Source organism: Channa argus, chromosome 23 (genome assembly GCF_033026475.1).
Source record: "Channa argus isolate prfri chromosome 23, Channa argus male v1.0, whole genome shotgun sequence".
Lineage (NCBI taxonomy): Eukaryota > Metazoa > Chordata > Actinopteri > Anabantiformes > Channidae > Channa > Channa argus.
In genome coordinates this window covers 4,446,730-4,470,213 of record NC_090219.1, presented here as the reverse complement: position 1 = coordinate 4,470,213, position 23,484 = coordinate 4,446,730, and the positions used below count along the sequence as shown (strand labels likewise).

General features: G+C 38.9%; 4 protein-coding genes across 6 annotated transcripts; all 4 read left to right on the top strand.

Annotated features, from left to right (window-relative positions):
- Positions 1–352: 352 nt before the first annotated feature.
- abcb6a (ATP binding cassette subfamily B member 6 (LAN blood group) a) lies at positions 353–8,354 on the top strand. 2 transcript variants are annotated; one of them, XM_067493919.1, is made up of 20 exons: positions 353–684; positions 1,159–1,682; positions 2,760–2,900; positions 3,080–3,269; positions 3,614–3,706; positions 3,881–4,073; positions 4,242–4,363; positions 4,498–4,607; positions 4,709–4,774; positions 4,933–5,058; positions 5,193–5,269; positions 5,381–5,444; positions 5,537–5,622; positions 5,749–5,806; positions 5,912–6,016; positions 6,110–6,284; positions 6,442–6,554; positions 6,757–6,851; positions 6,957–7,025; positions 7,140–8,354. In XM_067493919.1, the coding sequence occupies exons 2-20, from the start codon at positions 1,167–1,169 to the stop codon at positions 7,297–7,299; spliced, it is 2,559 nt and encodes an 852-aa protein (XP_067350020.1). In that variant the 5' UTR covers positions 353–684; positions 1,159–1,166; the 3' UTR covers positions 7,300–8,354. The 2 variants fall into 2 exon arrangements, with proteins under 2 accessions (XP_067350020.1, XP_067350021.1); XM_067493920.1 differs by lacking the exons at positions 5,193–5,269; positions 5,381–5,444; positions 5,537–5,622; positions 5,749–5,806.
- Positions 8,355–8,794: 440 nt separating this feature from the next.
- cnppd1 (cyclin Pas1/PHO80 domain containing 1) lies at positions 8,795–13,329 on the top strand. Its single transcript, XM_067493926.1, has 8 exons — positions 8,795–8,980; positions 9,460–9,562; positions 10,016–10,097; positions 10,184–10,304; positions 10,458–10,586; positions 10,672–10,733; positions 10,981–11,098; positions 11,259–13,329. Exons 1-8 carry the CDS (start codon positions 8,918–8,920, stop codon positions 11,889–11,891), a joined length of 1,311 nt encoding a protein of 436 aa, XP_067350027.1. The 5' UTR covers positions 8,795–8,917; the 3' UTR covers positions 11,892–13,329.
- A 138-nt stretch (positions 13,330–13,467) lies between these two features.
- prkag3a (protein kinase, AMP-activated, gamma 3a non-catalytic subunit) lies at positions 13,468–17,337 on the top strand. Of its 2 annotated transcripts, none has more exons than XM_067493928.1 (12): positions 13,468–14,150; positions 14,297–14,333; positions 14,436–14,536; positions 14,645–14,726; positions 14,804–14,862; positions 14,962–15,007; positions 15,111–15,165; positions 15,274–15,400; positions 15,526–15,691; positions 15,792–15,829; positions 15,928–16,074; positions 16,170–17,337. In XM_067493928.1, exons 1-12 carry the CDS (start codon positions 14,133–14,135, stop codon positions 16,284–16,286), a joined length of 993 nt encoding a protein of 330 aa, XP_067350029.1. In that variant the 5' UTR covers positions 13,468–14,132; the 3' UTR covers positions 16,287–17,337. The 2 variants fall into 2 exon arrangements, with proteins under 2 accessions (XP_067350029.1, XP_067350028.1); XM_067493927.1 differs by having other exon boundaries at positions 14,962–15,022.
- Positions 17,338–17,394: 57 nt separating this feature from the next.
- Positions 17,395–23,231, top strand: retreg2 (reticulophagy regulator family member 2). Its single transcript, XM_067493923.1, has 9 exons — positions 17,395–17,712; positions 18,260–18,363; positions 18,684–18,714; positions 19,027–19,156; positions 19,441–19,525; positions 19,860–19,997; positions 20,340–20,428; positions 20,797–20,932; positions 21,125–23,231. The coding sequence occupies exons 1-9, from the start codon at positions 17,459–17,461 to the stop codon at positions 21,913–21,915; spliced, it is 1,758 nt and encodes a 585-aa protein (XP_067350024.1). The 5' UTR covers positions 17,395–17,458; the 3' UTR covers positions 21,916–23,231.
- The last annotated feature ends 253 nt before the right edge of the window (positions 23,232–23,484 follow it).

Genomic DNA, 23,484 nt, shown 5'->3' with positions numbered 1-23,484 from the left:
CTGGATTTTGCTCATATTGATTTGACTGTTACCTACTTGCATTTAATATCCAATGGTGCAATATATCCAATTTACTCTAATATTACAATCAAAATCCATTTACACGCATGAAATTTTGTATTTTTTTACTCCTCTACATTTATTTTACAATAAATACAATAAAATTACTGAGCTTAATAACTTTTAATCCAAACAGTATGATCAGAATAAGAATATTCAAATATAATAAATAAACATTGTATAAATAAAAAAATAAAAACCATACCACTTCCTCTGCGTATGTTTGTTTCCGCTTTGCTTCCTTCAGGCGGTAACTCCACTGTTCACCTCTGGGGGGCGCTGATGTTCAGGTCGTGCTGTCAAACCAAAACACAGTTGTGTAAGTGTCGATTGCCGAGTCATGAATAGCTGCTGCTTAGCGTTACAGCACCGTCAGTTTAGCTGCGTCAGTATATACAGCTGGTGGTAACGATGACAAACACTTAGTTAAACACTCTTAGCAGTGACTCAACTTATGAGTTGCCGTTTGAGTTCAAGTTTTGTGTAGCCGACGCAGACAGCTACCAGTTAAGGTTAGCAGTTTTAGCAAGCTTGCTAGCTTCCCTGGGGTGAATCTCTGTCATTGTCGAGGAGACGTTTTTTTGAGTCACCTGTGAAGTGGACAGCAACTGGCTGGGAAATAAGGTAATACTGCATCAACATATTTTTTTATGTCTAATTCCACTGAAGACATGTTATTGATTTTATTTATTTTTTTGCTTGGTTTTACTGTAGGATTGGCAGTGTGTATGTTGTTGCAATGCAGTTTACACCTCGTTTGCCTTTCAAATGAAGTGTTTTATGAACAGCTCTAAAACACTAAGCGCATATTTTTGGTAAATGGTGGGAAATGTGTGTCTGTGTGTCTGTGTCTTATTGAGGAAGGCGCACTGGTGAACCATGACTCAGCTAAATGACACGGCCACATTAGGGGAGCCAGTCAAGTTTGTGTAACAGGAACTTTATTTGGAGGATAATTTGAAGTGAATGTGACAGATGTTGGTATTCAGTTTATTATAAGGTTACTGTTACATGTTTGTAACAGTAACCTTACTAACAGTAACATGTTTGTTAATCTCATCATGTGTATCTCTAATAAACTTTTTTTTCTATCTCCAGCTGCAGCCATGGTGTTAATCCAGAGCTTCTGTGAATTCAATTCCTCCATCTCCCACACCTGGGTGGATGAAGGTATCTCCCCCTGCTTCTACTTCACACTGGTCCCCACCATCCTGCTCACCATGTCCTTCTTCCTTGGCACCCTCCACTGCATATTCTACCGGAAATATGGCACAGCAATGGAACCCAAGTTCATTCCCCGCTCATGCTTTTATCGTTTGCAGCAGTTTTTATCTGTCCTGGTCCTGGTCCAATTTCTGGGTGGGTTAGTGTGGCAGGCTGCCAGTGGAGCAGAACTCCCTGGCTATGTGGTGTTGTATGGCTGCTTCTCCGTTCTTAGTTGGGCTTGGGCTATAGCCCTGCTCCATGTGGAGAGGCGGAGGGTCCTGGTGATGGACCGGAGTAGTGGGCACAGCACAGTTCTGCTGCTGTTCTGGGCCGTTGCGTTCTCAGCTGAGAACCTGGCTTTCATTTCCTGGTACAGTCCTCACTGGTGGTGGGGCCTTGAGAATAATCAACAACAGGTGAGAGAAAATCAAACATCACATAAGATACATTTTTAAACCATCACTTTGAAAAGACAGACTTAGGAATATTTGGTGTTCTGTTACACAAGTTTCTGTTTTTAGCTATTTTCAGACTTGTGTCAGTCAAGTTAATGTGCACTTAATTCGGATCACATGCGTTATTTCATTGTTATATATGCCATTATGGAGGCAGTATTAGCCTATCCCTGTATTTATGATTAAGTTTAATTGACTTTATTTCTCTAATATTGATCGACGTGCGAACAAAGCAAGCCAACAAAGCAAGACAAGATTGACATACCAAAATAAAAAATAAAAAACATAAATAGAAGTGAAAAGACTAGAGTCTATTTTGCTAAGTCATTGCATGATTTGTCAGACTTTCAGATCCTAAACCCTAAGCTGTTCACCAATCATATCACAGGACCAAATCTTGCCCCTCCTACACTTAAGTCAGTTGCAACTTTGTGGTCATGCATTTCTCAGCATGACTGGAAGTTTGTCTTTTTTAAAAGATTTCTTCTTATTATGTTATCTGTCCTGTTAATTGTTATCTTGTATTTTATCAAGTTTATTTTTTTCTTTTGATTCTGATTTCCCATTCTACAATACTTACCCATACAATACCCATATCTTACAATACTTACCCATAGCTTGCTGAACCCTTCCTTTTTTCCTCCTTTCTCTCCTCTTCCCCCCTCTTCAACTATACTTCATTATAGGCCTACAGATTTAAATCTACACACACACACCACACCCTGTTTATGCCCTTACTTCCTCTTGCTCTTTTGTCATGTTTTCTATATTTTACTTTATCATTCATGTTTTGTGTTTTGTGTTTAAATAAAATATAAATAAATAAAATAAAAGGCCTAGAATAAACATAATATATAATAGTAATCTGATTTAATTAGCTCGGGGGCTTTTTTATGTAATGACCCAACCTGTGAATAAGAATAATGCAGTTATTTTCTCTTATGCATCTAAAGTAACATGCTATTTATGCTAATGTTCTTTTTTTCGGTCATGTGGTTTCCACATTGATTAGCTTAAATTGTCTGTGAACTCCCTCAGGTGCTGTTTGCTCTGTGGCTGATCCGGTACATTGGCATCGGGCTGCTCTTTTTCATTGGTCTGAAAGCTCCAGGGCTGCCGCGGAGACCATACATGCTACTGATAAACGAAGATGAAAGGGATGTAGAGAATAGTGGACAGGTAATGACGTATGTAGTGCTTGTAATTGTACCCCCTCTGTTTTGTCAGGATGTCATATAATTTATGCCTGGTTTATGTTATGGCAGTAAATTTGGTAAAAATACTTCACTGCTGGAATATAGTATTTTCACCTTCCAAAACTATGTTAGGTATTAACCATATTTCTCTCTCTGTCTAAGAACCTGCTAGGCAGAACAGATGACAACCAGTCTACCTGGCAGGGTTTTAGAAAGAAGGTCCGTCTCCTTATACCCTATATATGGCCACAAGGCAACATCTTCCTCCAGCTGTTGGTCCTGTTTTGTTTAGGCCTGGTGGGAGTCGAGAGGGCCATTAATGTCTTTGTTCCTATTTACTACAAGAATATCGGTGAGTTCTTATGGCTTGTAGATTAAAATATTTTTTTCGGACCTTCTTTCAAAGTTAAGTGAGCTGTTTCTGCAACTTAATTGTTCCAGTCAGCCTGAGCCACAAGCTGATTGTGTTTTTATTTATTCAATTTTAACAACTTAAAGACTTAAAATCCCTGGGTAAACATGACAAATGAGAGTTAAATATACTAGTATGACTGGTTTAATTCATGACTGTGAAAGTAAAGACTCAGCACTCAGCACATCTAAGTGCACTTAGATGTGTGATCTTAACTGAAGAAACTAAGAAATGTCATGATGAGCTTAAAAAGGTATATCTTTATGCCCTTGTCCTTTCCTCAGTGAATGAACTGACTGATGGCAGCAGCTGGCACACTTTGGCAACTACAGTGTGTATTTATGTCCTGTTCAAGTTTCTGCAAGGTGGAGGGGCAGGTAAGACTTATTTGCATTCTGGATGGATAATCAGAGAATAAGCTCTTTAGTGTTAGAGAAAGATTGATTTTTTTTTTCCCCTGAAAGTGCCTCTGCATAATTGATTGTCTGCCTTTTATTACACCCTATGTGAGGTAATTTGTCCTTTTCATCCATACATTTGCCTTTGCTCAGGTGCCTCAGGGTTTGTCAGTAACATACGCTCTTTCCTGTGGATCCGGGTGCAGCAGTTCACTGACCGCGTGGTTCAGGTGCGCCTGTTCGCCCACTTACACGCCCTCTCCCTGCGCTGGCACTTGAGCCGCAAGACTGGTGACGTGCTGAGAAGCATTGACCGTGGAACATCGTCTATTAATAGCTTGCTCAGGTAAAAGAGGATTATTGATAAGACAAATGAAAATGAGTGATTGACTTTCCAACAGAAACATTTGTTATCTGTAACCAAAGTTTTACTCTAGAACCATGTTTTTGATTTTATTTAGTTATTTGAATTTAAAAAGTTAATTGACTCAACTGCTTGTTTTTTTCCCCACAGCTACATTGTTTTCAGCATTCTTCCAACCATTGCTGATATTGTCATTTCCATCATCTACTTCATCACGAATTTCAATGCCTGGTTCGGCCTCATAATCTTTATCTGCATGACTCTTTACCTCAGTAAGTAGCATGTTTAAAACAAAGCATAGCATCAAAAGTTCCACAAAATTTCATTTGTAATTATTTTAGTTGAATACATCCATAGATTATATGTTGCTGTAAAGGCATCTAATTGCTGTTGTTATTTCCACCAGCTCTAACCGTCATCATCACTGAATGGAGGACCAAGTACAGACGAGAGATGAATCAGCAGGACAATATTGCAAAGTCCAAAGCTGTGGACTCCTTGTTAAACTTTGAGACGGTACAATGAAGGTTTTTCTGTCCCACTCAAAGTAACTCCAAAGTACTTTTAGTTTTCAGAATAGTTAAACTCATTTTTTCTTAATGTTGTCTGTTTATTAGGTGAAATACTACAATGCAGAGAACTATGAAGTAAGCCGCTTTGAGGACGCCATCTTAAAGTATCAGGTTAGTTGGGTTTGATATTTAATTATCACATCTATGTTTACATGAAAGTACATGTGCATTTAGTACATGCAGATGTTTGTAGAAGCTTACAAGATTTATTAAAGTAAAGTAATTAAACAGTCCATATGTGCATGTGTCTTTCCTCCTCCTATTTTTAGCTGTCTGAGTGGAAGACCCAGGCATCCCTAGCCTTCCTCAACCAAACACAGAACATCATAATCGGATCAGGGCTGCTGGCTGGATCCCTGCTCTGTGCCTATTTTGTGACTGAGGGAAAGTTCCAGGTGCTGATCAAATTGTCATCAGTGATACTGAAAGTGACCATTTGTGATGTTGTCATTAGTCCAGACTACATTGATCACATTTTGCAATATACCAATACTAGTTTAGCTTGACCATGAAAAACATATAATCCTAGGTTGGAGATTATGTTCTCTTTGGTACCTATATAATCCAGCTGTACACGCCCCTCAACTGGTTTGGAACCTACTACAGGTAAGAACAAGATGAAGAACATTACATTATTTATGGTTTATAGCTTAGTAGGAACCCATGTCCTTTAGAAGTTTGCCTTTGTTGTAAATTATTCCCTCATTTTGAATGCAGGGCGATTCAAAGGTCTTTCATTGACATGGAAAGCATGTTCAAACTTTTTGAAGAAGAAGAGGAGGTACATTTGAAACTAACTTTTATGGATTTTCACTTTTAGTTCTGTGTAATGATCCACTTTGGTATATCATCTGGATTTGTTCTTCAATGCAGGTAAAGGATGAAGTAAATGCAGGAAGTCTTCTGTACAAACTGGGAAAAGTGGAATTTGAGAACGTTTACTTCAGCTACACAAATGGGTTTGTTCACATTTGAGTTTGATAGGCTGGGTAGAAATAATAATGGATAAAGTTGTCAACTACGTTTTAACCAAACTATAGATATGAGTTAGTTTTTTAGAACTCAGTTATTTTTCTGTTTTCCAGCAAGGTGATCCTTCAGGATGTTTCTTTTAGTGTACTGCCTGGGCAGACAGTCGCCCTGGTAAGTTTGAGGAACAGATTTATGCCCTGTGCTCACTAGTACTGCCTGTGTTCATGCATTCTCTGTTACAGCTGTTTTACTGTAATTTCATAATAATCCCTCCAGGTTGGACCGTCAGGATCTGGGAAGAGCACCATCATTCGTCTGCTTTTCCGCTTCTATGACGTTCAAGGAGGGTGCATTCGCATCGATGGCCAGGACATATCAAAAGTGGGTGCTCTTGTGAAATATACACATAAGTTACAATGTCTTTCATATGTTTACAGGAACACTCAGGACTAGTAATTACCATGTCTTCCTTAGGTGAAGCAAACATCTTTGCGAGCTCACATCGGTGTTGTTCCACAAGATACTGTTCTTTTCAACGACACCATCCGGAATAACATTCGCTATGGTCGCATATCTGCTAGCGACCAGGAGGTGGAGGAGGCCGCCATAGCTGCTGATATCCATGAGAAAATCATAACTTTCCCTGAAGGTTTTTTATTCTTTGCTTGATGTACTGTACATAGTGAATGAAAAACAGTATGATTCCTCTGTGAGGGCTATGATGGATTTTGGTTTGAGTTCTGCACAGCAGCTGCCTTGATGCAAAAAGTGCTTTATCACTTACGTGTATTTTTCTTATTTTTCAGGTTATGATACACAGGTGGGTGAGAGAGGTCTGAAGCTGAGTGGAGGAGAGAAACAGAGGGTGGCCATTGCCAGAACTATCCTCAAAGCACCACGGCTCATCCTCCTGGATGAGGTGAAATTAAAAAAAAAAAAAAGGAGGGGGGGTGGCAAATGTTCTCACAGTGGTTATAAAATATATTTTGGTATTACCCTTAGAAATAATTTATGCTCATTATGAATAAGTTGTTGCTTAGGCATGCAGGAGAAAACTGCATTATTAGCATTGAATAGTTAAGATTTGTTTATTATTTATATGACCTAATGTCTCCCTGCAGGCCACATCTGCGCTAGATACTCAAACAGAACGCAACATCCAGGCTTCTTTGGCTAAAGTTTGTGCCAACCGTACAACAGTTGTGGTAGCTCACAGGTGAGGGTTTCTCATACTATACAGTTTTTCTCTTTTTGCGATGAGTTTTTCTTTTTCTGTTTAGTTAATGAAATAGATTTGAGTTGTATGGGTTCCCCTTCATAGGTTGTCCACCATAATCGGAGCAGACCAAATTCTAGTTATCAGTGATGGACGGATTGCTGAGAGAGGACGGTGAGTTTTTCTTCTTGACCTTTTGTTCTGAATTCTGTTGTAATAACCACACAAAATATTGTTATTTGGTCTTGTTTAATGAACACCAAGTGTCTCCCTTTCCTTCAATTAAAGACACGAAGAACTACTACTCAAGGGAGGCCTGTATGCAGACATGTGGATGAAGCAGCAGCATGCCCAGGACTCAGATTCCTCATCAGACACAGAATCCAAAGATCGCCAGTCAGAGAAACTACAACCGCCCTCCACCTCTTCAGGCCATCATGGCAACTGAATGTAAATTTTGTTTTGTTTTTAAAGAGAACTGTAGGTGTTTATTCTCCCTTTTAATTGTAAAAGATTATATATGATTTAGATATATGAGATATATGATCTGAGGGTGGTGGAACACTATTTTTAGAGTTTTATGACTGAATGTGTGATGACAAGTCATGGAGAAAAGGGAACATGCCTTAATAAAACAGACGGTACAAACACTAGGATTTCTAAAAATGTATTGAAAGATGCTGAAATAAAAAGGTCAAATTATTACCACATCATAAAAATCTGATGCAGGTCGTTGTCTTTAAAATTACAACAAGTATTGCATGTTGGGTCATTCCTTCATCAGACGACATTCTGAATTTTTAGCACCTCAGCTTGTTGTGACAGTGTTACTTTTAGAAGCACTCCTGGTGTGTTTTTAATGTTATCTGTCTTTATCCCTTATTTTTAGCATAGGCTATTGTTAGGTTGGCCCGTTTTGTTAAAAACTAATTTTTTTTTCTAATACAAAGGTAGAAAAGGAGAATTGTAAGAAAAAAAGGAGGGGAAAAAACACTAATTGCAGCCTCAACACTGCATCTTGTCCTACTCAGGGGTTAATGATTGTATCCGAGCTAGTATAATAATATATGAATGACAATGTGTTATTTAGTCTACAAGCTGTTAAGGATTTTATTAAACTTTGTGGGCTTTTTTTATGTTCCTGATAGTTGATTTCTAAGCTGTTATTTAAAGTGATACTATTTTATTTTTATATGTAATTCTTTATGCTTTTGATCACCAAGGTGAAGTGGGGTGTGTTGATTATCTAACCATTGTATCTTTCTAATTGTTCAGGGAAAGTGACTGCAAGTGAAAGAAGTTTAGGCAGTTAAACCTGCTTTAGACTGACTGGCTTATGTACAGGAGGTACAATTCATGTCTACCTGTCCATGGAATTTTAAAACAATATAGATATTTCTTACTCAGGATCGAATGGAACCAGTTTATTAAACTACTTTGTTTTTGCTGTATACAATGAATAGGTCAAAATGTCCACATGAATAAACTATATCATGAAACTCAGTAGCACGTGCAGTAATAGTTTATGGTCCTACTTGAAGTTATCCAACAAAAACTGCCACATAGTTTCTAAACATGAATTTGTTATTTATATGTACCTCACAAAATGTATTTCTTATGGTAATTACATTTTGTACATACTGTATGTTGTACTGAACATTTTTTTTTCTGTGTTTAAGTAAAATTGAAAATATAGAATATTTTACATACTTGATTTAATTTCCCATACATATTCAACTGCTTTTGCTCAGATTTCATTGATGGCATAGCAAAGCGATGGCATCTGATTCAAAGTGTCAGCAAAGTATTTTAAACTAAAAAGGAAACATTAATACAATAAAAAATAAATAAATAATTTGAAATTCACTACTGTTATATAACTGCAGCGAGCGCCTCCCAGCCCTGAGATCTATATCTGAAAAATGGCGCCAACTAGAGGCGGCAGACGTCATTGAAAGATCCTGGTCAGGGTGTGTTGCTGGCTTAGCTCCAGTTGCTAGTCGTGGGCTAGGTCAACCAGTCGTTTTCTTAAAATTTGGCAAACTAATGTTTAATCTATAGTGAACATGGATTTCGACGCTTTATTTAACGAAAAGACATTTCAGTTTTCGGACTTCCAGGAGTTTACGGTATGTTAGCAAGCTAATGGCGCGTTATGTCAATCTGCTACGGAGGCTAACACTAAGAGCTAGCAGTTGGCTAGCTACATAGAGCAGGCTAATGTTTAGCGTTATTAAGTTAGTTAGCGATATGGGACTTTAATCCCAATGTGTGTTTTTGTGTACCAGAGTTACCTAACATTAGCCTGTAGTGTATTTCTGAAACAAAATGCGCTAGTTACGTTAAGATAGCGCCTGTAGCCAATAATAGGTGTGTTTTGATATGTAGCTAGCGTGTAGACTAGTAAGTCTAATATTTGCTTTAACAGACAAATAACTGTGTGATTAACAGTTTAGATAAATTAGTTGTGAGCATTTTGCATTGTATCCACGTGTTATGTGACTTGGTTTAATTACGCTGTCTTTCAGCTAGTGTAACGCTACTGTTTCCTTGTTAATGAAAAACGTTTTCGTTACACCAATAACTTAACATGTTTTTGTTTGTACAGTTTATTCCTGGACATCAGAAGTTGACTGAACGAGTAAGAAAACGACTGTACTATGGTCTGGACAAAGATGTCTCTTTAGATTCCCTCTCCTGCCCTGTTACAGGTGAAATAAACGTCTACAAACCTAACATTGGACATTGGGCCTAACAGTATACAAAGAAGTTCATATAGCGTTATTTACATTATGTAAATGGTCTGCACTTGTATAGCGCTTTTCTACCTATTGGCACTCAAAGCGCATTACACACCTTCTTATTCACCCATTCACACTCAATCACACACACACACCGATGGCGAGCTGGCCAACAAAGTTGGGGTTCAGTGTCTTGCTCAAGGACACTTCAACATGTAATGCACCACAGTCGCCCCACGTTAATAATAATAAAATCCTTGGACTTTCCATAAATTAATGTTAGGTAAATTAGCGTAAAAATCCAAATTTGTGTTAGTTTGAAACTTGCACGTAATAATATACAGATAATAGCTGAAGTTACAAACTTAAATTTATGAAATTACATGACAGCTCACTTTTGCTTGTTCCTTTTTGCCAATCCAGATATTGCTGTTGAAATCTTCCAAAAGTCTGCCCCAAGCCCTATACGAAAGCTCCATAAGAAGTATGCTGCTCATGTTGCCAGGTTTGTGCTGTGTATTACGCAATTTCACAGTAACTGGGTGCAACACTGCCAGTCATATATCTAAACAATTCTTATTTTTGCTTTAGGGAGGCTTGCATCTCTCCATGTGCCATGATGCTGGCTCTAGTTTACATAGAAAGGCTCCGACATAGAAACCCTGAATACCTGCAAAAGATCTCCTCCTCTGACCTTTTCTTGATATCCATGGTATGTGTTTGGTTCAAAGGTCATTCTAAAATTGTTATTCCTGGCATTTGTTGTTCTTACAGGGCAGGCACTACTGTTTTCTGTCTATTATAAAGTTAGGATTTCAATGTTGCTTTGCTTTGACAAACTCTCTCAAATCTCACTTTGAATTAGATGGTTGCCAGCAAGTACCTGTATGATGAAGGAGAGGAAGAAGAGGTTTTCAATGATGAGTGGGGAGCAGCTGGGAAGCTGGATGTCCAAACTGTCAATAACCTGGAGATGAACTTCTTGAATGCCATTGTAAGTGGAATTCTGTATGTGTCCATGTGTTGCGTCTAACATGGGTTTGTATTCTTAGTTCCAAACATTCTGTCATGTCTTCCAGGAGTGGAGCCTCTTCACAGAGCCAAATGACTTCTTTGACATACTAAGCCAACTGGAAACAAGGTTTGTGGATTGTTATGTACAACTTAAACTACAAGATACACCCAACATGGCACCTGTTAAAATAAATAAACTAAAAATAAATAATAGTAATGCTAAAGTCCTCAAGACTTAAAGCCAACTTGTAATCATTGCCATTTAATGTTAAACCGAACATGAAAAAAGTGGAATGGGTAACTTTTAAACTGCAGTAGAGCAGAGCCAGTTTGTGTGAAAGGAGTATTTTTAATGCTGGATGATGTATTTCCAGCATTGCAGAGCGTCAGGGGATGAAACGTGGCTGGTTTACCTACACTGACCTCTGTGTTCTGCTGGAGCAAGCGACATGGAGTCAAGCCCTCACAGCCATCTACCAGCACTTTACTAAGGTGAGAAGGGGAGTTGACCTCAAAGAAAGTAGGAAGATAACTTTGTGGTTTTGTAGTACTAACTTTTTAAGGTGTTTTTTGTCCTAAATGTCTAACTTAAGACTATTCAAACACTACATGAAGTTTTAAGTTTTATAATATAACTTGATTTGTTTTTCAGATATCCTGTATGCTTGGCCTGGTCTATCTGACCAGTGTGGCTGGCCTTATTGCCACCAGTGCAGTCCTGCACCAGCTGAGTCTCACAAAGAGTGGCGAGCCCCTGCATACACTGCCAATTGAGCTCAGCCCAGTCCATCTCCAGACCTCCAGCATAAGTCCAGAAGCACTCGCTACAGCCTGTCAACTGCCCTGTGTTGTTCTTGCCAACAAGAGTCTTAACAGTCAGAACTGTGCACTTGGAATCAGCCAAAACCACAGAAAAAGTCTTCCATCAGCTCAGTCACAGACATCAGTATTGTGTGTCTGGGGCTCTCTCCTTGCCTCAATGGGTCACATGCATCCTGAAACACAGTTTGAAATGGAAGCTTCACAAACCTGGTCTGCTGTCTCCTTTTGTCCTGGATGTCTTTCTCTTCAGTGTGGGCACAGAAACAACTTATCACTCTTCCGTAGCAGTCCTCATAATAACAATCAGCATCGTGCACAGTGGCTCACCTCCAACCTCCTTGGGGTCCTTGATTCAAGTCAAAACTCTAGCCTTAGTTTGTTCCCTTCTGTAAAAATGGGACCCTGCCATCCTGAGTCTGTAGTACCTTTAAACAAAGCCCAAGCTCTGCTGATGTCTGGCTAGACACCAGCTGTTAGTGCTGTCAGCCTGTAGTAAGACTCTGGACATTATACCAGCATTATTTTCATGACTCATAAACTGTTTGATCACCTTTTATTCATCTTCCAGATCTAGACTACAAGTGCAAAGTTTAGTAATTATGCACCTTTCACAGAGGGCAGGAGTTGGCAAAGTCAGGAGGCTAATTCCCTTGTAGGTGACTACTGCAGAAAAACTTTGTCTGTACCATACTGTTTAGTTATTTCTTTGAACCTTGTACTGCAGAAAAGATCACAAGGTCAAATCATTTGATAGCTTTCCTTGGCTGCCACCAAACCTTTTTGCTACTCCTAGTTATTTAAAAGTTCAGGTGGGGCAGCTGTAGCTCAGTTGGTAAGGCAGTCGTCCACGGACCACAGGGTCAGTTGGGGAGTGAAATTGGGGAGGGTTGCGTCAGGAAGGCCAAATTGACATGCAAACAATGCTCCACTGTGGGGACCCTGAGCTCATAGGATAAGCCGAAAGGACAAAAAAAAAGTTATTTAAAAGTTTGGTGAGTGGGGCTTGAGTTATTTCAGAGCTTCAAATTTTGTTATAGCTGCTTGCTCCTTTTTAGAGGTTGAAGTGTGTGTGTGTGTGTGTGTGGAGCAATAATAATTTAACAATAAGTTGTGTGTGTTTTGTTTTTTGGGGGGACGAAGTGTTACAATTTTTATTAATGCATAATGCAGTTATACATTTATTATTTGTAATATAATTACTCCAAGCACTGAATTTATAAACCACATAGACTTTGTTACTGTTTGGGAATTAGGTGTCTCTTGTTGTAAATGTTCTGTTCACGAGAAAGGAAGCCTTTTGAACCTACACTGTATCTCCATACCTCAGTGTAGCTGCCATTACTTCAGCAGTCACCTCAGCTGCTCTTATTCTGGTGAGTTAAGCTCGTCATTTTCCTCATTGTCTCCCTTTTTTAAGTCATAATACATATCAACTTTCCCTGTTACAGGCTAACAGCCAAAATTAAGAGCTTTTGCCAAGGGAAGAATGTATGAAAAGGATGGGCACTTGTATGTGTTTGTTTTTGGGCAATTTCTTGTTGGTTTCTGGTTAAGATTTTTGAAGTGAGCATTTTAATATAACACACAATATGATGGATGCTAGTGGCAATGTCTTTGTTGCTCTGGTCTGGAATTAGCATTTCTGTCTCCATTTTTATATGACTGCAGTACAAGTTTAAAATCAGAGAAAATGTAAACACTTGATTTTTTTAGTTATTTTATTTTATGTACACAGTTACACATAGCCCAGAGGACACTTACTTTGTAATTAAACCTTTAAGAAATTGCTCTGAGCATTTGAATTTGATACACCTTGAAGCACAAAATCCTTTTAATTTTGTAAATTCTGTAAAATGCAAATATTGTAGAAATCTAGAAAACAAAATAAAGAATGCACTTTGTGACACTTGTTGATTGACTGTATTAACATATCTAGGAAAATCTTTTGAAACACTATTACCATTTCTGAGCCAATGATATGCTTTTAGCACTTGGTACATTTGGCCCCTAAGACCTTTACTAAGTGCAACCTTGACATTTACTTTACATAGAGCAGACAATTGTGCCTTTTCTTTCACTTTTTACAGTGGGTGTAATGGTTTTTATGTATAAGCTTTGATTAAGCTTTTTTTATAATTTTATTTAAAATGTTATTTTAAAAATTGATTTAAAAAACATGTTCTGAATTTTATTTCTAGCTGTTTTGTTTATGTATTACTGTTGCCTCTTTCCGAAAATTGGGTGTTCCTTGTATTTTTGGTGAAAGGGTATTAACAATTTCAAACACATCTCCATTAGCCATCTTTAAACTTTTGAACCACAAAATATGTGGCAGAAGTCGTGCTCTAATTTCACAGCCCATAAATAGAGGCACATTCATTTGATCTTAGATGGCAGTGAAGTGCTCTAAGAGAAACTTGGCTTGAAAGCCAGTGCAGTCTTTTAAACAACCAAACAGGCAAAGTGATGATGGGTGTCCTTTACAGAGACAGGAAGTAGGCGTCTGATTTTGGCAAAAACTTGAAGTGTCCTTCCCCCTGAGCCTGTGCCAATTTCTGTACCCCTCCCCTGAGCCCCTGGCCTGACACCACTGCAGAGCTCCTAATATAGACCCATCTGCTTTGTAGGAAAGGGTAAAGAACTGAGCGGACTCACCAACAGCTTGCTACTTTGAAAACAACTTTTTCATGGACGCAACTGAATTATGGAGCCTCACTCACAGGTGACATGTGACTTTGGGATACATATACCTAGGGGGGAAAGGGGGTTTGTAAACTTATTTAAACTACTTTTGGACCCAGGGAAATAAAAATGTGGTTTTCAAAAAGTTTTGAGATTGTAATGTAGAAAATGTTTGCTGTGTTGTAGATGACATTCCCCAAAAAGCAGAAATTGCAAAAACAAGGTACAATTTCAATCAGTAACATGCATACATATTTGGAACTTTGTATATGTAGAATTCTGTGCACACATACAATGTATGGACAGTGTATGTGACTCCTTCCAGAGGCGGATGCCACAGCCTACATGAATTTCATGAAGAACCATTGCTGCTATGATGCCATTCCAATCAGCTGTAAACTGGTCATATTTGATACCAGACTACAAGTAAGACTGTGTATATTCAACAACAACATTCAAAAATACATAGTTCATACATCTATATTTATCTCATATTAAATCAGACGTTTGACAGTGAATTTTGTGCTTCTAAAGGTGAAAAAGGCCTTTTTTGCACTGGTGGCAAATGGCTTGAGGGCTGCACCTCTATGGGATAGCAAGTTGCAAAGATTTGTGGGTAAGAGTAGATTTCTGGCACAGTCATAGTTACGTTTTGGTCACTCTGAATTATTATAATAAATGATTTTTTGTCAGGTATGCTGACTATAACAGATTTCATCAACATCCTCCATTGCTATTACAAGTCCCCTATGGTGAGCATGAATACCCTGCAGTTAGAATATTTGAGAAAGGTTGCAATATTTGCGCTGACCTGTTGACTCACAAGTTGACACTGTATTTTCCTTTTAAAGGTTCAGATGTATGAGCTGGAGAGCCACAAGATTGAGACATGGAGAGGTGATTCCTTTCAAAGTAAATAACCAACACTGATCAGTGGTGTGATCTCTGTGCACACATCTCTTTACATCTACATCACACCTTTGTCACTCCTTCTCTTTAGATGTGTACTTAAAGTACTCCAATCAATTCCTCATTAGTATTTCTCCAGATGCCAGGTAAGTGTGCACAAACTCAGATGACACATTTTTGTGTTTACATCCCAGTTAACTGCCTACCCTTCCAACCAAGAAATCCCTGTTATCTCTTCTGGTTTTTCCTGTTAGCCTCTTTGATGCCATCTATTCCTTACTCAAACATAAGATCCACAGGCTGCCAATCATCGATCCAGAGTCTGGAAATGTCCTGCACATTCTCACCCACAAAAGAATCCTCAAGTTCCTCCATATATTTGTGAGCAAGCTTTGAATCAGTGGTTTTTCTTTCAGGCTTGATGTTTGTGTTTGTCATAATCTTGCCATGACAAGAAACAGAATTATAGAGTGATCCTCTATACTGTGACGTTTGGGTGTTTTCAGGGCAAAAATGTTCCCAAGCCTACATTCATTGGGAAGCAGATTCAGGAGCTTGGGATAGGAACTTTTAGGAACATTGCCACTGTTCAGCAAACAGCATCGCTCTACGATGCCCTCTCTATATTTGTGGAAAGACGAGTTTCTGCACTGCCAGTGGTGGACGAACAAGGTATTATGTTCACAAGATTTTCTTTTTTCGTTTTTAATTATAGAGCTGCATTTGTTGTTATTTATGGCTTTCACAGGTTCCAACAATATGTTTTTTTCAGGCAAAGTGGTTGCACTCTATTCAAGATTTGATGTGATTGTAAGTATTATAGAGAAATCTAATGTCCTATGCTATTTTGGTGTAATGTGCACCCTACTACGGCCTGCAATTTAATATATATACTTGCTCCATTGTAGAACCTAGCAGCCCAAAAGACCTATCACAATCTGGACATGACTATGCAGGAGGCCCTTCGCAGGCGGAGATGTTTTGTTGAGGGAGTAATCAAGTGTTATCCTCATGAAACACTGGAAACTATCATAGACCGTATAGTCAAAGCTGAGGTAATTATTCTCTCTAAAGACCAAGGATTTCATATGAATCAAATTCAGAGAAAAACAGGATTTTTATTTTCATGTGACTTTCCTACATATGTCAGGTCCATCGGCTGGTCCTGGTGGACAGGGCTGACGTGGTGAAAGGCATCATCTCTCTGTCTGACCTCCTGCAGGCCATGGTTTTATCCCCTGCAGGTATTGATGCTCTCTTGTCCTAGCATCAGGGACCAAGTGGTCCACTTCCCTCCTTTAACGCCTGGGTAGGCTTAAATCGTGGCTGCATACCCAGACAGGTAGGCTCCGGAGCCTCCTTTTCACCTCATCAAAGCCCATCTGGTAACCAGCACCCAGAAGCTCATGTGCTCCTCAGTTCAAAAGATAACACTCTGCTGCTTTCTCATTAGATCTTGACAACACAGTCTGTGCTTTTGATCAAATCGATCAATATAATGTTTACTCAATACTGTATACCGTATTTAACATTTCCTGTAGAAATATAGTGTGTGGGATATGGCTGAAACGGCAGTTGTTCTTATATAAAATGGTTTACAAAATAAACTAATATTAAACCAATGAACATTTTGGGGCTGGCTATTAAAAGACAGCAACTTCTCTAACCACACGGTGGTAGACTTAGGCTTTTTAACTCAGGCTTCTTCAGACAGTAAACAAGGAAACACGTGATCTTTTTTTTTTCCATTCGTGACGGGCCTTGTGATCTGTCCGCCCATCTGTGTCTTTTCTCCATCAAGTTGACAGAAATTATCTAGAATACTGCCGGAAAATGATTTTGCATATAAAGTAAAATAAGCTTATTTAATATTGATTTCTGGCTATTGTAAGAAATATGAAGTTAGCGTTAAATATATAGGTGTTTTGTTTTTGAGTTTGTAAACTTTGAAAAAAATCATGTTTGGTAACGTGGTGGTTTAATTATTGAGTACATGCACATGCAAACTAAATGTATTTTTCTTTTTTCAAAACATCCTATTTTTCACATTTTTCACTGTGTTAGATTGTTGTCATATATGGATTTGTATCGTTTCCAAACGAGTTTTTTCATTAATGAGTTAAATATCTAATCATGATTTGGTACTATGTGTTCATCTGTTTAATAATTGCAATTCTGGATGTAACTATCTTAAACTATCTAAACTTTTCTCTTTATTATCGAATTATATGGAGTTGTATATATCGCTATGTATATTTTTACATTCGTGTTAAATATTGATAGATTTTTGTTGTTGCATGAAAAAATAAACTAATCTTGTTGCGACAGCGACTATTTCTTTTATTTTGAAGGTCACAACCGGAAGCTTTGTTTTTAGGCTTGACGCTGATCTTTCCATATACCCCGTGCTCTCCAAAACAACATAAAGTGGGGGAAAACATGGCGAACGAAGAGGAGGCCAGAAGACGCCCCTCGGTGACTTCCTCTTCGGTTGGTTTGGAGTCTCTGTTCCCTGCCGGGACATCGGAGCAGACTTGCGGGGACGGAAACCCAGAGCTCATTCGCCTGGGGGAGCGTCTTCAGGGTTGGCTATCGCAGTATGAGCCCCTGCTGCTGTGGGTGCAGAGGCTCCTGGTCTGGGAGAGGCCGCTGTACAGCATCTCTGGCGCTTTGACACTCAACACGTTATTCTGGTATCCGTCGAGCTTCTTGTGTATAACCACGTTTAACACCTGTCAACAGTTCGAAATGGCTGCATCATAGTGCATCGTTAGCTGGCTGACTAACGTCGGCGAGGAAATTAGCGACAGTGGGGATGTCAAGATAAGTTAGCTAATCCCATGTCTATAGCCCAATGCTAACGTAGCTTGCGGTCAGTTTGAATTTAATTTTCACCACGGGCAGTTTGGCGTCATGCATTAAACACTGTCAGGAATTGCTTCCGTTGGCTGACACCACACATAACAACAGTTATTTTAAGTTGTTACACATGTTACATTTTGTTGGCTTAATCCAAACAAACACTCATGTCATGCTGAGTTGCCCAGGCCTCGTTAATCAGCTGTCAGTGACAGATCTGCTTCTTATTCCATGAGGTCAAAATAACAGAGGTGCTACATTGATGCATTATTAAGTCTGATTTAGAGTGAACTTCCTGACATTATACGTAGGTTTATATTTGTTTATGTGTGAGTTGAACATAAGCCAATTGTTGTTGTGTTCATCTTTATGTCATCACAGGCTTCTATCCTCCACCTCCCTGCGGCCTCTGTTTCTGCTGAGCGTTTCCCTGCTGGGACTTGTGCTGCTGGAGAGATGGAAGCCCAAGTTGCCTATTATTACTGGTAATTATATGTATTGTAATTTCACTCTGATCGCGAGGCTTTGTCATTTACTGCTCAATAAGATGTTTGCTGTCGTTGAGCCTAATAAAGTCACTTTTGTTCGTTGAGCACAGTTTTCTTCCAATTATAAAGCAAATATTATGTTATACACACAGAAGAACACATAGGATGTGATAAATTATACTATGGTTAGGTCCTGCACAAATCCTACAACATTTAGTAAAAAACACCTATTCACCACTCGAGGCTCTATGGTAATCTTAATAAATTCCTGCTGATTTTTCAACTTGATTTCTAATTGTGTGTTTTCACTCTTGCAGTTCAACATGGAGAGTCTCACACTGTACAAAGGTGCGAAAGTTTTGTCTAATCCATTTTTGAAGGAGTTTAAAAGAGTAGATATAAAAATTCAACTCTACATTTTACATTTTTATATTTTAGCATTTTACTTACATGTAACAACCACATAATTATAGCTAATTTCCAGTTAACTGTGTAGTTGTTTGTGCTCATCTGTATAAGTCTTCTTCCCACAACTGTCATTACACAAACAATAATTTATCTACAGGTTTAAGCACTTTAAATACAGGATTTTGTTCTTTAAGAGTTCTGATTTTGTCACCCTCTTATGTGTTTCTTTGCGTGTGTATTGTTTTCATACAGTGAAACAATAATCATGGAGCAGCATCTGCTCAGTATTCCTGAGCTCAGCCACCACCTGGCTGAGAGCTACTTGACCTGCTGTCTGTACCTGCAGGAGATGCTGCAATACAAAAGACAAAACCATGGCAAGGTACAGTACTTTGACTTAAAATACTTAAAGTACAGACCTAAATGTAGATTTATAATGGAAGCCTGAAAGATTCTCTATTTGCGTGCAGTCAGCCTTGTGCAGGCCACTGATTGCAGATACAGCTGAGTACTGAATATCAAAGTGTATAGTGATAAACTTACTGAAAGAAACAGTCCTGTTTAGTATAACATACCTGCAGATATGGCACTTTTCACTTCTTCCTCCTGTAACCCTTACAGCATGAAAGTGTTGATGCTTCATTTCTTGTTTATTTTGTTTCCCAGTTCTGTGCAATGATGTGCAGTGGCTGTTTTGTACTTGCTGTGGTTGGGCATTATGTACCAGGAATCATGATTTCCTATATTATACGTAAGTCTTTCGGTGCCTACTTACCTAAATAAATTGCCATAATTGCTAATCTTGAAATTATGTTGGTTTGTGCTTGCAATAGTAAAAAGGATATGTTAAAATGGACCAGTTATTTTCTTACAACATTGTCCAGCAGTGGATACTTGTATTTATAAGATGGATCAATGTGTGTACTTCTTCTCATTTACTCAATCTAATTAATAGATTACATAGCTACATTCTAATTTTGCCATAGCCCACACCCTGCGTTTGCAACACTTTGTTTTGACACTTATGAAGACTAAGGACTGTTTATTTAAAATTGCAAAACATTTTTGTCTGCGCTCTTTTTCAGTCCTGAGTGTGCTTTTGTGGCCACTTGTGGTGTACCATGAACTCATTCAGAAGATGTACAATGGTTTGGAGCCAATCCTGATGAAACTGGACTACAGCATGAAGGGAGATACCGAGCATCGCAAGCACGACAAGAGAAGTGAGTGCCACCATGACACCTTCAAGTTATAGATTTAGGCCTGTGTGATTTGTGCACACTTATTTGTTAGTCTGCAAAAAATTATAGAGTTTAAGGATCCTCAAGGAGGAATTGATACACTGGCAACTAGAGTTTCAAATTGATTTTGATCACCTTTCAAACTTCTAAAAACCCAAAAACAATAATAGATTTTCGAACTACATAATATTGTAAATGAAATAACATGGACTGTCAAGTGTCATTAGATGTTCCTTTGGTTACATTTCATCCTAAATCCCACAAAGAGTGTTAAAATGTTTTCAGCAGGGTGACATAAACAAATCTGCCTGTGTGTTTTAACAGAGGTGAAGAAGGAGGTGGAGGAGGGTGATGAGCCAAGAGCCGAAACAGAAAGTGAGAGTGAAGAGGAGCTGTCATGTTTTGCCCCAACGGTATGGACACACGCCTGAGATTCTGTACATGCGCTGCCACATAGACTTGTTAGAGTGCGTGTATATAGGAGTCATAAGACCACAAGAAGTATGACTGTAGCACGGGGAGCAGTCTTAGCTTCTACGAAAGTTGTGGGATGTTTGTGCACGCACACGTATGTGTTTGTTTAATTGGGTGCTGTGCTAGACACTTAAGTTACTGCTACATTCCCTTAGGGCATCCACATGATGTTTGTAGTTCTTTCTGATAATGTTATGTTAGATATTAACAAAACTACTTTTTAATATTTACCCTCATAATGAAAAAGATGATGGTAGACCTGTGGTGTGTTTTTATATATTTTTATTTTTTTTTCCTCATTGCTCAGGTGGATGTCAAAACTACAGCTCTGGCAATGGCCATCACCGATTCAGAACTGTCGGACGAGGAGGCATCTATCTTGGAAAGTGGAGGCTTCTCAGTGTCCAGAGCCACCACACCTCAACTCACTGATGTCTCTGAAGGTAAATATTACTCACTTACCTTATTTTTGTTTTAATGTCTTTTATACTTTTTTGCTAACCTTTTTTGTTTTTTTTAATTCTGTAATTTTATTTTTTTTAAACCAATTTTCCACTCAAGTGTCTACTTTATTTACAGTTGATTAAGGTGCTTGAATCACTTGAGAAAGATTTGTTTGTTTTCTCTCTATACAGATCTAGACCAGCAGAGTTTACACAGTGACCCAGAAGAGTCCTACTTGCGGGATCTTCCCGAGTTCCCCTCAATCGAGGAGTTCCCATCCACCGAGCACAACCTGCTCCAGTTTCCTCTGCGAGGTACAGGCCAAGTAGATGGAGCCCAGGCTATTGTTCAATCAGAGGCTGAACCATTAAGTCCGGCCAGTCTTCTCATCCAGCATCTAGCCTCACCCCTCCACTTTGTGAACACTCACTTCAACGGGCATGGACAATCACCAGGAAGTGAAGAAGGGAGGTTGCCTATGCCGGGTACAGGGGAAGAAGCAGGGAGACAATGTGGAGAAGGGAAAGAAGTAGCCCACGGTGCACAGCGGTCCTTGGAGGCCTTGAGCGAGGAGATAGTAAGTACAGCCATCTCCACCGTAGTGCAGAACACTCTGTCTGCCTTGTTGCGCTCCAGCGAAGCCAGCGAGGAGCCCACCCTGGCTGAGTTCCTTCCCACTGAAACTCCACCGGGCGCTTTGGAAACCCCTGCCCAACCCACTGACACCACTGCTAACACTACAGTTACTACAATAAGGGTGCTGGAGCGTGATGAGGACCTGGATGAGGCGATTACAACAGAAAGTGGTGCTGGCGAGGAGATGCCTGATGACACACTAGTTCCAACTGAAGAAGAGGACTTTGAGCTACTGGACCAAAGTGAACTGGAGCAGTTGGATGAGGGGGAGGACCTCAGCTCTGACAGAGAGGAGGTGGGAGGAGCTCCAGACACACCTCCCTCTTCTAATAAATCACAATCATAGCTTCTCTGTCACCTCCCCCTGTCCCCACCTCCAACTGTTTTGTTTTTATTTCTATGTTAGAACTGCATTATACCCATACATACTTCTATATACAAAACATTTATCAAAGAGTTTGGCATTTGATACTGTTGGCTGGCAGTTGTGTGGCAGATGGTTGAAATTACTTGTGAATTCTGCTTTCATAGCCTCACATTACCAGATCTGTTTAACTAGTAATGAAGAGTTGAAGTGTTGGATTATGTAACTACTAAAATATACTATAAATTATTTAATTTAATTGTCAGTGAAACTCTAATTTTGAGCTGAGAGTAAGTTCACGGTAAATTTTATCCCGTTAGTTGCCCGTAATGATCGTAAAGCATTTTAATGACGACACCATGGACATGCAGGTTCAAAAATTAGTTGCATATTCCCAGAGTTGGTAGCAAAACGATAGTGCTTTACCTTTGCTTAATTCTTAGCTCTAGGGTCTCCAAGGGTACAATGTTGACAAAAGCATTCAGTCATACAGTGGTCTTTCACTTGTTGCCTGGAATTGGAAATTTAATCTCCTGACATTGTTGGATGTTAACAAGTAGTAGATCTTCACCTGTACACACAAGTGACTTTGATGTTGCAAGATAAAAGACGTGCTGCTGAACTTCCTCTCTGTGATTGATGCGTCCTTTTTTAGTTTGACGTTTGTGAAGAGACTTCAGTTACACATGAATGTAGGAAATTAAATTTGTTCTTGATCTACAACTTTGACACACAGGCTTCTTGTGAGTTAGGCTTATCCGTACCCAACTGTTTGTACATGTATAGTCATCAATGGAATATGTACATCTACTAATTAACATTTTCTTTGCCATTAAAACTCCATGCATGCACTTAATCAAGCATGTATTTACCATGATCAATATGTGAGGAACAATTTTTACCCAGGCAGATCCCCCTCCCCCCTCCAGTTTTTCAAAAGACATATTTAAATTACTCTGTTGTGGTGGATTTTTGTGAAAATGTTGCTAGGACAAAAATGTTACACTATGGTAAACTGTTGGAAGCCCCCCCCCCCCCCCTTTTTTTTTTTTTTTTTTTTTGTTTGGGTTAATTTTTATTTTTTATTTTTTTGGTAAAAAAAACAGCATTTAGATCTCAGCAGTGGGTTGTACAAATTGAAAATAACATTGCAAAGTATGTGTCCATTTCCTGACCTGTTGTACTGTACTGCAATTGTACCAACCTTTCAGTTTTCCAGTCAAACCATCCCCATGTATAGTGTAGAATTGTTTAAAGAAAAAAAAAAAAAAGCAATGTGTATATTCTGCATGTAAAAACAGCACTCATGTTCTCCTTGTCAAATGACAACGTACTGCACAATTTGTAAGGGGGGAAAAGTTCGTTTGAATGTTTCAGGATAAAAGAGCCTATAAAATTCAGTTTGTTTGATATTTAATCACTAATAAGGGGAATAAAAGTTTTAATGTGTCCTCATTTTTGATAAACTACCCAGCTATAAATGGAAATGTGTGGTAAGCTATTTCCACCGTATTAACAGGCTGTTTATTATGCTGGAATAATATTAGGGGA

What these genes read in the sequence shown, in the direction of transcription:
- cnppd1 (XM_067493926.1), top strand. Translation starts at nt 8,918, where the DNA reads ATGGATTTCGACGCTTTATTTAACGAAAAGACATTTCAGTTTTCGGAC. An exon ending in TGAACTTCTTGAATGCCATT is followed by an intron (nt 10,587 to 10,671) that starts GTAAGTGGAATT and finishes CATGTCTTCCAG; the next exon opens with GAGTGGAGCCTCTTCACAGA. An exon ending in TCTACCAGCACTTTACTAAG is followed by an intron (nt 11,099 to 11,258) that starts GTGAGAAGGGGA and finishes TTTGTTTTTCAG; the next exon opens with ATATCCTGTATGCTTGGCCT.
- prkag3a (XM_067493927.1), top strand. An exon ending in GAGAGGTGATTCCTTTCAAA is followed by an intron (nt 15,023 to 15,110) that starts GTAAATAACCAA and finishes CCTTCTCTTTAG; the next exon opens with ATGTGTACTTAAAGTACTCC. An exon ending in ATTCAAGATTTGATGTGATT is followed by an intron (nt 15,830 to 15,927) that starts GTAAGTATTATA and finishes GCTCCATTGTAG; the next exon opens with AACCTAGCAGCCCAAAAGAC.
- abcb6a (XM_067493919.1), top strand. Translation starts at nt 1,167, where the DNA reads ATGGTGTTAATCCAGAGCTTCTGTGAATTCAATTCCTCCATCTCCCAC. An exon ending in CTGGGCAGACAGTCGCCCTG is followed by an intron (nt 5,807 to 5,911) that starts GTAAGTTTGAGG and finishes TAATCCCTCCAG; the next exon opens with GTTGGACCGTCAGGATCTGG. An exon ending in ACAGTTGTGGTAGCTCACAG is followed by an intron (nt 6,852 to 6,956) that starts GTGAGGGTTTCT and finishes TCCCCTTCATAG; the next exon opens with GTTGTCCACCATAATCGGAG.
- retreg2 (XM_067493923.1), top strand. Translation starts at nt 17,459, where the DNA reads ATGGCGAACGAAGAGGAGGCCAGAAGACGCCCCTCGGTGACTTCCTCT. An exon ending in ACACTCAACACGTTATTCTG is followed by an intron (nt 17,713 to 18,259) that starts GTATCCGTCGAG and finishes ATGTCATCACAG; the next exon opens with GCTTCTATCCTCCACCTCCC. An exon ending in CATGATTTCCTATATTATAC is followed by an intron (nt 19,526 to 19,859) that starts GTAAGTCTTTCG and finishes GCTCTTTTTCAG; the next exon opens with TCCTGAGTGTGCTTTTGTGG.